We start from the raw sequence: 15,394 nt of genomic DNA, 5'->3' as shown, positions 1-15,394 counted from the left end.
AGTAGAATCAGTTTAGTCCCAAAGTCAAGCACATATAGTGCCTGTAAATCTAGGACAAAAGGGGTACATGGGAGAATCCCCATCAACACAACATCTCTCCCGCTGCCGGGGGGGGGAGGCGGGTTGGTTGACAGAGGGAGAGATTAAACATCTCTCCCACTGTTGTGTTTTTTGGTTTTTTTTCTTGACGCATTTTTTCTGTGAATGTGCCCATTGCTATCACCAGCAATGGGCACATGCAAATTTGGCGAACCTTCGCTGCTGTCCAGTGACCTCATTTGCATGTGAAATTTTTTGAGAATGTCTCGCTTTTTTAGATTCGCTATCAAATGGCTGCATTAGCAGACCTTCGCTTTTTAACGCAAGTTTTTGAGAATCCTAGCCCGAGTGTACTTGGAACTGCACACCCCAACTTGTACTATAGCCAAAGTTTGTATTTCAGTTTCCACCTGCTGGTCATGGTGAGATATTACCCATCAGTGAGCTGTGCCAGTCTGGAGAGGCGCTTAAGACTTACTTCTTGTAGTATAAAAATATCATCTGCATTTGTAAAAAGAAATTCACAGGGACCTAAATAGAGAACACTTAATGATGTCATATAAACATTGAAAAGGATAGGGGATAGTGGAGACCCCTAAGGCACAGCACAGTCAGGACACCAGGCTGTGGATGTTCTTCCATCAATTTGTACCATAGAATCTTAAAGACAGAAAGCCCCCAAACCATTTCAAAATGTTACCTCCTACACCTATGATTTTGATTTTCCTCTTCTTAACATTTGAGGGGTTGATATTCAGCCAATGGTGGTGAATTTTTTGGGGGGCACCGCCAGTGTTATTTTCAGATATTCAATGCTGGATCAAGTCTGGGCAACAGCATTTAATATCCAGATTTATACAGTTGATTATCTCTTATGCGGTTGTGCGATATTTAGCACTTAAACTGCATAAGCAACACCACATTAAGATTGACTTATACAGTATAAAGTCTGATCTAACTGCTAAACTTAGGCAGTTAAATGTTCAGCACTTAACTGCGTAAGTGCCGACTCTGTCCCTCAACCACCCACAAAATAGCAAGCTTTGAGTGGTGATATTCAGCTGCAGTAACTGGTTAAGTGCCGCAGCGTATCAGTGGATAGCCTTGAACAAGTCATTTTAACTGGTCAGGAGCTGTTTCTGGCTAAGCCAGCATACTGACCCTGTCATTTTTCGTTCCAAAGCATTCCTGGTAATAAGATCCAAAATAAAACAATGAAAGTGGTCAGGGGGCAATTTTGAAAAGGATTTCTATGGAGGTTTTAACTAAGGAGAAAGAAAAAAAAAATCAATCTCCCCAACCCTCTAACTCTGAAGGAAAATGGGTGGCACTGGGAGCAAACTATTGAAAGTATGTGTGGGGATTCAATTTGAAATCCCCCTGCTTACTTCCTCCAGCTTTTTCCTACATCCAAGGCAGCTTCCCTGCAAGACAAGCGTACCTTCAATATTTTAGAAAGAGTAATGTTATGGGGTTGGGGGGGTGGGAGAGGAGATTAATGGGTCTTTTCAAAAAATACTTCCAGGGTCACTGTAATGTCACTTCTTATGTATAGTAGGATGTGACACACCCACATAGTGCGTGCCACTTTTAAGCTCTGGAACTTGTTGTCAGAGGATGTGGTAACAGCAGTTAGTGCAGCTGCATTTAAAAAAGGTTCAGACAAGTTCCTGGAGGAAAAGTCCATAGTCTGCTATTGAGATAGACAAGAGGAAGCCGCTGCTTGCCCTGGATTGGAAGCATGGAATGCTGCTACTGGTATTTCCTGCATTATATTGTAAATGCTTTCTGTCTTTATCTGTTTTTAAGTCCATTATTCTAATTTGTATTTTATCTGCATCCCATGTATTAGCTCACCTTGTTGTGAACCGCCTAGAACTTTTTCGGTATGGCAGTATATAAAATAAAATTATTATTATTATATGGGTTTCTGCCAGGTACTTGTGACCTATATTGGCCACTGTTGGAACCAGGATACTGGGCTAAATGGACCATTAGTCTGATCCACTATCCCTATTCTTCTGTTTTAAATGATGAGCACAGCAGAGGTTACTCCTTCAAATGGACTTCCAATGAAAACAGCGCCTATGCAGTTTTATAAACCTACTTGCACTGATGTCTATTTTATTACACTCTCTGCTTCCCCGACATCAAAACCTGGCTATGCTTCTGGAAAACAAGGATACAGAGCCTGTCATCTCTAGGACTTGGGCCTTTGTGCTCCTTATCGCCATTTAACAAAGATCATGGTCATTTACCAATACAAAGTTACACTGTAAATGATGAGTAGACAAACGGTGTAGACCAATTCTTTCTGTTCCATACTCACCGGACTAGCAGAGGGCTGTATCTGAAGAATCACTGCTGGGGCTGGTGAAAATTTGCGAGAAAGCTGACCATTCAGAGCCAGTGTTTCATGTCCGGGCTGCACTGGAGCCACTGGCTGTAACCCGGCAGATGCATGGAGAGCCGCAGGCTGCTGACTGGCGCATGGCTTGTGCAGACTAGGGAGAGGACACTGATGCAGAGCTGTGGGGGCTTGGGTCTGAGGTGAAGCCTGGTGGGACTGGATTTGTATCTGTGCCTGTGGCATAATAGGGGGCACAATTAGGCTCTGGACCTGCTGAGGTTGCTGTGTTAGAGGCTGAAGTTGTGCTGGGGTGCTGCCCTGGAGGAGCTGTGTTGGGGCGTTGCCCTGGATGAGCTGGGTTCGGGGCTGGATGTGCTGCTGCTGTTGGATCACAAACTGGTGCTGGATTTGCTTTTGGTGCTGCTGAATCAGCTGATGAGGCTGCAGCTGGGTGTAGGCTGTGAGGAAAAAGAAAACCAGAAGAGTCAGCAGTGTGGGATCCAAATCCCTGCCAAAATCACCATTAGCTTATGGCAGCAAATACTACTTCACCACAGATCCATTTTCATACCTCCCTGACTGGAAATAAAAAAAAGCTGCATCTGCACCAAATCTACAGGCAGAAACAGTCTAACACTTGAAAACCATTTTCCAGCAGCTGCAGCACAAATGGCATGTTCCCCACATTGACAGCACTGAGAAGGGGCTAATTTATTGTTTTATTGCTTCCTGTGACAGTCAAGTGCTTGCAACAAAATGAATATTTCCCTTTGCAGCCATTTATTTTATGAGACACAGTAGAATGAACCAATTATAATGTTCAGTGGCAGTGCTGTGTAGGGTCCTGACTGAATGCCACTCAGGTCTTTGTTAATAGCGACACCTGATGGCTGAATATAGAGTCCATGGTGCCTGGCTCCCAGCTCTCTACTCCCAGGCAAATTAGAGTCTTTCAAAATTAGATGAAAATCCCTTTAGAGAACTGAATAGAGGCTTGTGGACTCAAGGTACCAGAATTCTAGCACTAGTTCTGACTAAGAGAGAGTAAGGGAAACCATCAGGTCAAAGAGAGAAAATTATGACATGTTAGGAAAATCTAAGGCAACTGTAGGATTGGTGAGTCAAGAAAACAATTTCTGAGCCCTATAACTTGTGGCCCAAGAGACCTTAACAGACATCTAAATTAACATTACAGTGCAAACTTATCAGCTCAGCTCAGGGCAATCCTGAGCAGAGTCTGATCAAAAACAGAATCCATGATGGAAATTGGCTGCTTGGTTTCAATAGAAACTGAAGATTGAAACAAAACTGCCCTAATAGCCCCACCTGAACAAAAAGAGCCCCCCTCCCAAACTCACCCACCAACAGCAGACCCTTCCAAGACTCGTGGCAGCATCTGTCCTCTAGAACCCATCCCCCCTCCCTGGCAGCAGCCCCCTTTTCTGGGCCTACCTTGTCACTGGTGGGTAGAGGGTAAAGGAGCATCACCGCTGGCTCCTGTGCATGGCTGGTTCCAGATCAAAATAGCCTCCAAGATTGCTGTTGAAAGGCCCAGCAGCCATTTTGACATTGAAACCAGCACGCACAGGAGCAATCCTGTCACTCCTGCCCTTTCCAGTTCCAATCTCAAAGTGGCTGCCGAGACTGCCACTAGAAGTCCCAGAAGCCATTTTGACCTAGAGCTGGCCATATGCAAAAGTGAGTAGGGATGTTCCTACATTCACTAGCCACCAACAAGGTAGGCCTAGAAGGATGCCGCTGCAGGGTAGATTCAGAAAGGGGGGCTCTTTTTGGATGGGGAGGTGGAATCAAGAGGAGGAGGAGGAGGGAGAGGTGAGTCAGGAGGGAGTGGGGGTTGCACACAATTTATATTCCAGACGAAAATGGAAAAGTTTTTTAGGCAAAACTGAAATAAGGCCAAACATGAATTTCAGGCCAGTTTCTGGAACTGAAACCCAGTTGGCCTCTAATCCAGAGAACACTGCTATAGGGGTATCCAAATTTCAGGGTCGGTACCACCACTACCACCTACTACTACTATTTATCACTTATAAAGCATTAAAAGGCATACGCTGTACATTTTGATATTTAATAGATGGTCCCTGCTTGGAAGAACTTACAATCCAGCTTGTAATGACATATAAAAAAATGACATATAAAAAAAAGAAAATGTTAGAGCCTTTTATCACTATTCTTCTTTATTAAAAAAAATAAAATTCATGTTTCCTTGTGGTGGGCATTCCAAGCTGAGGCTGAGCCAGCTATCTCTGTTACCCCGCTTTGACTCTGTTACACTCTCAAGCCAGTATGATTGGTATCTGTATGTAGTATGCGTGGGGTATGTTTGGTGAGGTTAGTGTGTTCTGATTCGGAGGGGGTTGTTTGCTGGTATGGGTGTGTGTGTGTGGGGGGGGGAGATTGTGGTTTAACTTCTAGAATGTTATTGGCTTCTAAATGAGGGATTTCTTCATGATTGTTGTTTGCTCTATCTTCCTCGCAGGCGCCTTCTGGCCTACTTTCTTCTTGTGGGCATTGTTTTTCTTGATTATGGTTGTATTTGCCTTCCCATTCTTGGACCATTTCTATTCTGGCTGGGTCCTGGTTTCTTATGCTTACTGTTTATTGGTTTGTCTGGGCTGCTTTATTAATAAAAATTAATAAAAAAGCTTCTTAAGAAGTTTAAAGTGATAGTACACTTTTAGCACTGTCTCTACCAGGCTCCATGGATGATGCCACCCACATGTGAGAAAATGCTGCCTACTTGTCCCAGGATAATGACCTAATTTAGAATACTGTGTACAATTGTAGAGACTGTAGTTTCAAAAAAATATAAACAGAACGGAGTTGGTCCAGAGGAAGGCTACTAAAGTGGTTGGTGGTCTTCAGTAGAAGATGTACGGTGATAGACTTAAAGATCTCAATATGTATACTTTGGAAGAAAGGCGGGAGAGGGGAGATATGATAGATACATTTAAATACTTACATGGCATAAATGTGCATGAGGCGAGTCTCTTTCAATTGAAAGGAAACTCTGGAATAAGGAGGCATAGGATGAAGGTGAATGAGGATAGATTCAGAAGTAACCTCTGAATACTTTTTCAGAGAAAGGGTGGTGAATGTTAGAATTCCCGGTGGAATTCAAGAAAACGTGGGATGAATACATTGGATCTCTAAGGGAGAGGAGGGGATAATAGATGTAGGCCATATGGTCTTTAGCTGCCTTCATTTTTCTCTATTTCTATGTGTTAGACTTTAAAAACACACTCAAACCGGAGGTGGCACTTTATTGAACTGTTTATATTGTCCTTCCAGAGAAACCAGTACATGGTCACAGAGAGTGGCGAGTCCTTATCAAGGGGGCTGCTTACAGCAGGACAAACACACAGAGGAAGTCTGCCTAGGTACAGCTTGAGAACAGATACCAAGTGACTGCTGTGAGATTGTTTTTTGTAGGAAACTTTCACCTAGCACTAATTATTTCATCCCACTTCTTATCCATAAAATTAGCATATGGGTAACACAATGTTTAAAGACGGAAGGAGGTGTGTTACCCAAAAACTCAGAACTGCTCTCAAGTCTCCCTACAGAAACCCCCGACAGCTCGGCTCGTTTGCTACATTCACCAGAGGGACAGATATCCACCCCTCTACCCTGAGGTCTACATCTGCACTTCAAGAGACCCATCACTCATGGTGTGCACTGGCAGCATATGGGAAGCAGGGCCAGGGATTAGAGCGCATGCTAACTGCATGCCTCACAATTTTTTGGAAATTTGCATTTACATATTTAACAGCAAGGTATTAACACCCAAGTGTGTAATCCAGAACTGTAACAAACAAACAGCAAAAAAACCCCCACCATAATACAAAGATCCATATCCCTGGTCCACAAATTAAAAGGATTAGCCTAAAGAAATTCAGTCGGGATGGTGCAGAACAATATTGATGGGGGGACTTCTTGAGAAAGCCTTTGGGCGAAACATGTCGGAGCTGACAGGTCCCCACCCGACATTTTAAGAAGAGTTAATATACTTCTCATGCAGAAATAATGCATGAAGCGAAGTACAAGTTTTTTCTTTTTTTAAAATAAGAATTTGTAGAAGTTATTTATTGCACTTAGAATGCATAAATATATAAAAACAAGTCTTATGAGGATGAACTTGCCATTTGAGTGCCCGAGCCTAGAATCAATTGGCTGGTGGTTGGCATATTCTGAAGACTTAAAAAAATTATTTCAAAAATTGTTTGTATTGAATATAGTGAGAATAATATAAACGCTGTTTATTTTGGTATGGTTTATATTACTGACAGCGGAGAGGAACAAAGAGGCTGTATATTGGTACTGGTATAAAAATAACTACTTGCATGCCAATGTAAAAAAACAAGAGACCTGTATAATACATATGTGTTATATATGTAAAATATAGCTTCTGCATTTTTCCCTTTCCCATCCCTACAATCCTCTGCAAATACAGTAGAAGAGATATCTGAATTTTCTTCCTCTTCTTCCCCCTCCCTTCCCTATAGTCCTTTTACTTTGTTTCTGAATCCAATCCATCATCAATTCACACAGTCAGCCTTGAGCAGTATCATGGACCTCACCTAGGGTGTCCCGCTTCCTCTGATGCAACTTCCTATGTTTGCGCCAGAGGAAAGGCCCAGATGCAAATTGCTGCTGGATTGGATTCAGAAACTAATTAAGGACAGTGGGGGGGGAGGAGAGGAAGCAAAAGGGAGAGATTCCTGGTTCACAGAGGACTCTAGGAAGGGGAGGGAAGAGAGAAAGCAAAAGGGAAAAATAACTGATTCGGCTGGCCAGGTAAAAAAAAAAATATATATATAAATATAAGTATAGTGTTATAGTTTATGGGGAGGGGGTTTCCCGTTTTACGCATATAACACAAAGCAGTTGGACAGAATTTTGCACAGGAACCAGGATGTACCAGTGATTCTCATGGATTTCCCTCCTTCCTCATCCTTTATGTTGATCAGCCAAAAAGGGGATGACAATAGTGGTTGCACAGTAGGCTGTGTCCTCTCCCTCCTCTGCCCAAATTCCAGCTGCTAATTTCAGTCACAGAGCTGTACAGAGTCCTTGTGCAGTTCATACTGGCAGTCACATTCAGGACAGCAGAGGAAAATGACATGGTCTAATGCAGAGTCACTCTCTTCCTCCTCTTGCTATGTAATCAGCAGGATAGTGGAGGGTGAGGAAGAAAAAGAGACAGCGCAAACAAGGAATGTATACCCTGGGAATAGAGAGGGGTGTGTGAAAAAGCAGCACATGTGTGGCTTGTGGTGTGGGATATAGGGGAGGAGGAAGCGAGTTGGGACTATTGCTGGGGGGGGGGGGTTGGGGTTCAAGAGAATTCTGGAGGGAGAGAGAGCAGAGAAAGCTGGGATTTGAACCTGCCTGGTGGATTGGGGTGTGGTGGAGGCGATAAAGCCTAAGGAGAGATTAAAGCTAAGTTAGATGTTAGAAAAGGTGATATCCAGGGAGAGAGGTTGTTTGGTAGTGTTGAGTCTGAGGAGGTGGTGTCAGACCTGGGGTAGGAAAGGAACATGGCTTTATGCTAGGAAATTCTGTGCAGAATTTTAAATATTGTGCACAAAATTTTCCAAATGTTTATGCATATTTTTAAATTTATTTGACCAGAATACCCCTAGGAATAAAGTACAAGCCATAAAGGGAAGAAAAACACAGCAAGGCACAATTAGTACAAATGAACCCCACACTGACTTAAATCACCCCCAAAACACAAGACTCTCAGCCAGCCCCATTCTCCTGGAAAAAAATTATGAGGCCTAGTGACGTATAGCCTAAATCTGCATGTAACTTAATTTTTTAAACTGGCGTGGTAATTGACTAAGCCATTAAAAACTTTAATTGATAATGAGCATTAAGTACGTATAGCCACATAGTGCCTAGTGATGCCTAAGTCCAGGTGTCCTCAGACTCTAAATGCCGCCTACCTTAAAAGTAGGTGTGGATAACAGGCATGGTAAACTTAGGCACTGTTAGGCGAGTGAGATAAGAACTGGTAAATTTGGCCAGGTAAAACCAGGCCTAATATATTGGTGCCTACCTCAACGACTAAGAATGCCTAGGCACCACTAGGTGTGATTCTATAAAGGACGCCTAGCAGTTCATGGACAATCCCTTTGATTGGCGCCTAAATGTTAGGCGTGGTTAGGTGCTGTTTATAGAATCAGGCCGTTTAAGCCTACATTTGCAAGGCTATGTCAAAAAAAAGAAAGACCTAGAGATAAAACCTCGTGGCACCTAGAAATATTTTTTTCATTGATTCTGTGTAAGCTACATAGGTTTGAAGCAAACCAAAATTTCTGGCCCAAAAATAACTTATAGAAATGAGTTGAAAATACAGTCCAACCACTTTAACTGGGAGTTGACTGACAATCGTGTGGACTGGAGCCTAAACGTTAGGTGCTACCGTGTTTCCCTCAAAATAAGACCAGGACTTATATTAATTTGTGCTCCAAAAAATACACTAGGGCTTATTTTCGGGGAATGACATTTTTTTTCGTGTATAACAAATCGTCTCTTCCTTCCTCTCCTCCACCCCAATTCTTCCTCTTTCCTTTCTCTTCCCCCTCCCCCCCCCATGCAGCATCTTTCCTCGTCTCTCACCCATCCCCTTGTGCAGCAGCTCTGAGGCCTCCCAAACCAGCAGAAGCGCTCTGAATGGATTGCTTCACGGCCTTCAGTGATGCGGCAGAGGGAAGCCCCTGGCGGGGAAGGCCGCCAAGATGTCCGTTCAGAGTGCTGCCGCCATTGCTGATTTGGAGGCTTCGGAGTGAGTGGAAGTATGTCAGGTTCACAGTGGGAGAGGGTTGGTGGGGTTACACTGCATATAGGGATGGGAGGGAGGAATAGAAAGACACTATAGAGGGAGCCCATTCATAGTGCTGATGCTGTTTTTGGAGGCCTCGGAGCTGCTGCACAAAGGGATGGGTGAGAGCCGAGGAAACATGCTGCACATGGGGGGGGGGGGGAGAGAAAGGAAAGAGGAAGAATTGGGGTGAAGGAGAGGGAGAGGTGATTGGCAAATCAAGCAGCACTAGCGTTAGGGATGGAGTTGGGGAGTGTCAGGGTGGCTTCGGGGGTCGATCTTAACTAGGGCTTATTTTCGTGGAAACACGGTATTTACTACTACTACTGCTACTACTATTATTTTTTCTATACCACTACCAGATGTACGTAGCACTGTAGAGAGTCACAAAAAAAGACAGTCCCTGCTCGAAAGAGCTTACAATCAAAACAGACAAGGCAAACAAACAGGATGTCATGGATACAGTTAAGGGGAACAGTTAATCTATAGGCTAGGTTGGTGGGCAGTAGTGCTGCCCTATTTGCATCGATTCACCAGTCAGGAAGTGCTGCATAGGGGCATAGGCACCAGTGCTGTGGGTGCCCGAGAACTCCCAATATTTTGGGGACCTCACGTGACACGTTACCTTCAACCCCATGGCTTTAGGGGGCTCCACAAAGGCCAGGTTTTCCCCTTCTCTCCACCATAGTCCGGCTTCCCCCGGCCTCATTTTAAAAACTAAGTATCGGACGATGGTGCGTCAGCATCTGGAGTACTGCGTCCAATATTGGTCGCCGTACCTAAAGAAGGATAAGGCGATACTTGAGAGGGTTCAGAAGAGAGCGACGCGTTTGATAAAAGGTATGGAAAACCTTTCATACGCTGAAAGATTAGAGACTGGGGCTTTTTTCGCTGGAGAAGCGGAGACTTAGAGGGGATATGATAGACTTATAAGATCACGAAGTGCATAGAGAAAGTGGAGAGGGAGAGATTCTTCAAACTTTCGACAACTACAAGAAAGAGAGGGCATTCCGAAAAATTAAAAGGAGACAGATTCAGAACCAATGCTAGGAAGTTCTTCTTCACCCAACGGGTGGTGGACACCTGGAACGCGCTTCCAGAGGGAGTGATAGGACAGGGTACGGTATTGGAGTTCAAGAAGGGATTGGACAATTTTCTGAAGGAAAAGGGTATAGATAGAGGGCTAGTATACAGGTCCTGGACCTGATGGGCCGCCGCGTGAGCGAACGGTATTGGATTTCAAGAAGGGATTGGACAATTTTCTGAAGGAAAAGGGGATAGAAGGGTATAGATAGAGGGCATGATGGACCTCAGATCTGACCCAGCAGAGGCACGGATTATGTTCTTAGGCATCTACGTTCTTCTCCAGATGATTCTTCTAACAGCAAACTGAAGCTATCCATAGACATGTTCTCCACATTATCTTCTCCATCATGCCCTGGACACAACACTTCTTCCTATATCCCAAGCATTTCACAAAGATATTGTTTACAGAGGTCTAACAAGGGCATCTTTTTGAAAGGTTCTAGTCGAGTTCTCCAAATTTATAAGCCTTTTATGGATGACTGTCTTATGCTGGATCGTTTCTATTTGGCACAGAGGACACTTTGAATGTTTTCCTGACAGATTTCTGTACCTCATTTAATTTCATTGGGCAGCATAACAAGAGCTGTACAGACTTATCAGGAGACATTAAGGTTGACCAAATAAGAGATGGAAAGACAAGGGGAATAAGCCCAAAAGAAGTTGCCAAAGGATCTCCTGTTGCTATTGAAGCTCCAGCAACATTTCCTTCCTTCAAATCAGTCTTTGGTCTCCCCAGGAATGCCATTTCCAACAACAGACTTCTCTCCACTGCCCTCCAGGGCTCTAACATCTCCTCTCATGATTTCTGAAACTATTGCTCTTTTCAACAAATGGCCATCCAGATGGTGCTCTGCATCCAACACACTGCTCAGCTCTTCAACTGCTGACATATCTGGGTGAACCATTCACTCAGGCTCAAAGAGGCTTTATTCAGCAAGATCCTCCACACCTTCAAGACACACTAGGCAAGACTATAGATGTACTTAAATCTATATCCACCCCTTCAGGGATAGGAAAGAGCACTCAAAAGGTAACACACTCATTTTTCTCTTCTTTTTTCCAATCAAAGGCTTGCTTTATTTTTTTTAGAAGAGGAAACAAATAAAATAAGACTCTGAAGTAGTGTAGGACTAACCTTCTGCTCCAAAACAAAAGGTCTGCCAGATAGGAGAAAGACAGGCATATGCAACGTGTTAACAAGCTTCCAGAGAGGTTCTCTGTGGGTTAAAGAAGTGTATCACAGTGTGCCGCAGCACTAGGCAGATTCCAGATGTGCCATGAGATGCCCGAGGAGAGATGCTGGCTGACAGGACATGCCACTTGTGGCGAGAGGCATGTCCTATAGGCAGTCAGTTGGCATTAGTGCCTCTCCTGCTATCCACACCTCGCTCTCTTCAGAACCCCACGACCGGCGGCAATAGGAGTCTCAGGGTCGAGGCTGGAGCACATCCGTGCATGTGCAGACACCTACGTGACAATGTCACAAGTGTGCGAGATGTCATCACGTTAATGTCCGCATACTTCCAGATGCCCTCCAGCTGTGGCCCCGCGTTTAGTGTGCCATGGCACCCTGGGTAAAGAGGGGGGGGGGGGGAGAGAACAAAATAACCTTTAAAACTGCTGACCCTCCATTGTATGGGAGGAAAGAGACAGCACCAGGACTATCCTGGCAAAATAGAGCTAGTGAATATATTTTCAATTCCTAGTGTATATTTTCAATTCTCTGGCACCTTTACAGCTTTTTGCAGGTTCTTGTTTAACTTTCAAACGAAAAACTTCCCAAGTTAAGTAGCATTTTAGACTGCAGGCCTGCCAGCTCTGCTACTAGGTGCCTGCAAACTGCATGTGGAGAAAGGAATTAGACAGCTATTTTCCCCCAAGGTCCTACCAATCCTCCCTATACACAGGGCCAAACCTCTAGAATACTGGCTGCCACATATGTATCTAGCCAACACAGCGACAGACGTATGGTTTATGGTATGTATAAGAGAGGTGTGATGGTACAATTTCTGTACAAAGTAAACCAAGATTCGAGTCAGCAGCTAAGAATAGCCCTTTGGCTTTGACTGAGAAACCACAGAAAAATTGGAGAGGTAAAGCAGTGCCCACAGCGCCCAGTGCTGATGCACTCGTATGCCTGATGCATTTTCTAGCGGCTGTGCTTTAATTTTTGCATTTCTAATCAGCCAACAGAGCACAGAAAGCCAACAGATACTTCTAGTCAGCAAACCCTCGTTTGTGCGCGCGGATCGCCCTTACCAGATCTCGGCTCCTGCTCACTCCGGTCCAGCCAGGCAACAATAAGCGAGGGGAGCCCGGGGAACGCACGCGACACTCGCACAATGCTCCACTATAAGCGCACATTGCAGCTCGCGAGGGCGGGGAGGGAGGAGGTGGCCGATGACGCAACGGGGCACACAGCCAATAAGCGCGTCGCGTCCTGCTTCCAACTACATCCCTGGACCTGCAGGCTGCAGCAGACAGGTGTGCAAAGGAAGTACTGACCCCCCCCCCCTTCTTCGATCGAGGGACCCTCCCAGCCTCCCAGAAAGGCCACCACGCAAGCTTGGTGACCTCGAAAAAAACTAGTCCGTTAGGGTAAACATGAAAAACTATCCAGGAGACATGTACAATTGCCCATCTTTCAAGCAACATTCCCTATGTAATCAAGAAGTCAATTATGTTATACCATCAGCTATTAGATCTAAGGATTTAGCTCAGTGTAAGTTATATGCAGGTACAGAAGGTAGTTTCTTACTCCCAGAAGACTTATAAACCTGGAAACAAGCGGATGAGTGGCCAAAAAGCACTGACAAACTTTGACCAAAGTAGTTTTCAGTCCAGAATTTGAATAAATGGAGAAGGTAGTCCAACACTGAAGAGAGGAGGAAGCATCTTGGTGATGAAGGGTACACCATGCATTGAAGTAAGTCCACTTCTGTTGCTAGCACTGCTGAATAGGTTTTCTTGAAGCAGCTATAATGGCTTGTACGGATTCAGAAAGATTGAGATCTGCTGGAGTTGGACCGAGAGGTACCAAGCTGTCAGATGCAGAGTGCAGGCTGGGATGTAACAGAAATGGAAAGGTTTCCAAAGGAACTGGATCTTTGGCACTCAGCTGAAATAGAAGGGAGAACCAAGGCTGTCGAGGCCACTGAGGAACTATCAGGATCATGGTGGCTGATTCGTTCTTGACTTTGACTAAAGTCTTGAGAATTTGAGGGATTGGTGGAAATGCATAGAGGAATTTGTTCATCCAGTCCAGAAGAAAAGCATCTGCCTCAAGACTATGAGGAGAGTACTGCCGTGAGCAGAATTGAGGCAATTTGTGATTGTGGGGAGATGCAAGCAGGTCTATTTGAAGAGTCCCCCATAGTAAGAAGATGCAGTGTAAGACTTAAGGTTGAGGGTCCACTCGTGTGGCTGAAGAAATCTGTTAGTTTGTCAGTTAGAGTATTCCGCTTTCCTTGTACATAGACAGCTTTGAGAAATATGTTTCGAGCAATTGCCCAGTCCATATGCATTCTGCCTCTTGCCAAAGGAGAGCCTGTTCCTCCATGTTTGTTGATGTAGTACCTTGCTACTTGGTTGTCTGTACGAACAAAGAGTACCTGGTTGGAAAGATTCTCTTGAAAAGTTCTAACAGCATTCTGAATTGCCCGGAGCTCTAACAGGTTGATGTGGAATGTCTTCTCCTAAGCAGACCATAGACCTTATGTCCTGAGACCATCTAGGTGAGCCCCTCAAGCATACATGGACGTGTCCATAGTAAGCACTTTCTGGATGTGGAGGAATGTGAAACAGCAGACCCCTGGAAAGATTTGCTGCATCCATTCACTACTGAAAGGATTGACGAAGAGGTGAGATGACTGTGACCTTTTGAGATAAGGGATCGAGAGCTTGGGACCATTGAGATGCTATCCACTGAACTGTTCTGAGATGAAGTCTGGCAAAGGGGAGTAACATGAACGGTGGATGCCATGTGACCCATGAGTCACATTACCTGTCTTGATGAGATGGATTGCTGAGTAGAGACTTGAGTGCAAATATGAAGCAGTGTCTTGTCTTTGTCAGGTGAACAGTGTCTAACATGGCTCCTATGAAAAGAAGTAGTTGAGCAGGTTGAAGTTGTGACTTTAAGAAGTTGACTTCGAACCCTAGTAGTTTAAGAAATTTTATCGTGAACTGTGTTGCAGATTGAACTGCTGGAGGAGATGCAGCCTTTATCAGCCAGTCGTCTAAATATGGAAACACTTGCAAGCCATGAGTACGAAGAGTTGCTGCCATGTCCACCAGGTACTTGGTGAATACTCTTGGAGATGAAGCCAGACCAAATGGTAGAACTTTGTATTGAAAGTGTTGATTGAGCTATCTAAAAGTGCAGGAATTTTGTATGAAGAGGATATATGGATATGTGCATATAAGCCTCTTTGAGGTCTACAGAGCACAGCCAGTCATTTCGATCTAGGAGAGGGTATAAAGTCCCTAAAGACTAGATATTTGTTTAAGTCTCGGAGGTTGAGAATTGGACAAAGACCTAACTGGAGTAGAACCCCTGATTTTTCTGAGAAGAGGGAACCATTTCTATGGCATTTAGTTGAAGCAGAGCTTCAATTTCCTGAATAAGAAGGGACGTCTGCTGAGATGTGAAAGTAGACTCTCTGGGAGGGTTGATTGGGTGAGTGGTAAATAAATTGCAGGGAAATACTTTTAAAACCAATAGGAGGAATAGTTAAGCTCTGGAATGCGTTGCCAGAGGTTGTGGTAAAGGCAGATAGCGTAGCTGGTTTTAAGAAAGGTTTGGACAATTTCCTGGAGGAAAAGTCCATAGTCTGTTATTGAAAAATACATGGGGGAAGCCACTGCTTGCCCTGGATTGGTAGCATGGAATGTTGCTACTCTTTGGTATTGACCAGGTACTAGTGACCTGGATTGGCCACCTTGAGAACGGGCTACTGGGCTTGATGGACCAATGGTCTGACCCAGTAAGGAATTTGACCCAGTTTCTTGAGTCATATAAGGATACAATTACAAATGTGCCACACACTTGGTAGCTTTTAAAACATAGC

At 44.3% G+C, this 15,394-nt stretch overlaps 1 protein-coding gene across 5 annotated transcripts in view; it reads right to left on the bottom strand.

The window, feature by feature from the left end:
• The window catches only part of PHC2 (polyhomeotic homolog 2), a 150,880-nt gene that overhangs the window by 43,101 nt on the left and 92,385 nt on the right, over positions 1–15,394 (bottom strand). For all 5 annotated transcript variants that reach the window (XM_033922373.1, XM_033922376.1, XM_033922377.1 and 2 more), the window contains one exon: positions 2,369–2,847. In XM_033922373.1, coding sequence (XP_033778264.1) covers positions 2,369–2,847 — 479 coding nt within the window. The remainder of the gene's footprint in view (positions 1–2,368; positions 2,848–15,394) is intronic.

Source organism: Geotrypetes seraphini, chromosome 15 (assembly GCF_902459505.1).
Source record: "Geotrypetes seraphini chromosome 15, aGeoSer1.1, whole genome shotgun sequence".
Taxonomy (NCBI): domain Eukaryota; kingdom Metazoa; phylum Chordata; class Amphibia; order Gymnophiona; family Dermophiidae; genus Geotrypetes; species Geotrypetes seraphini.
The sequence above is the reverse complement of the archived record's forward strand: the minus strand, read 5'-3'. Positions and strand labels throughout refer to the sequence as shown.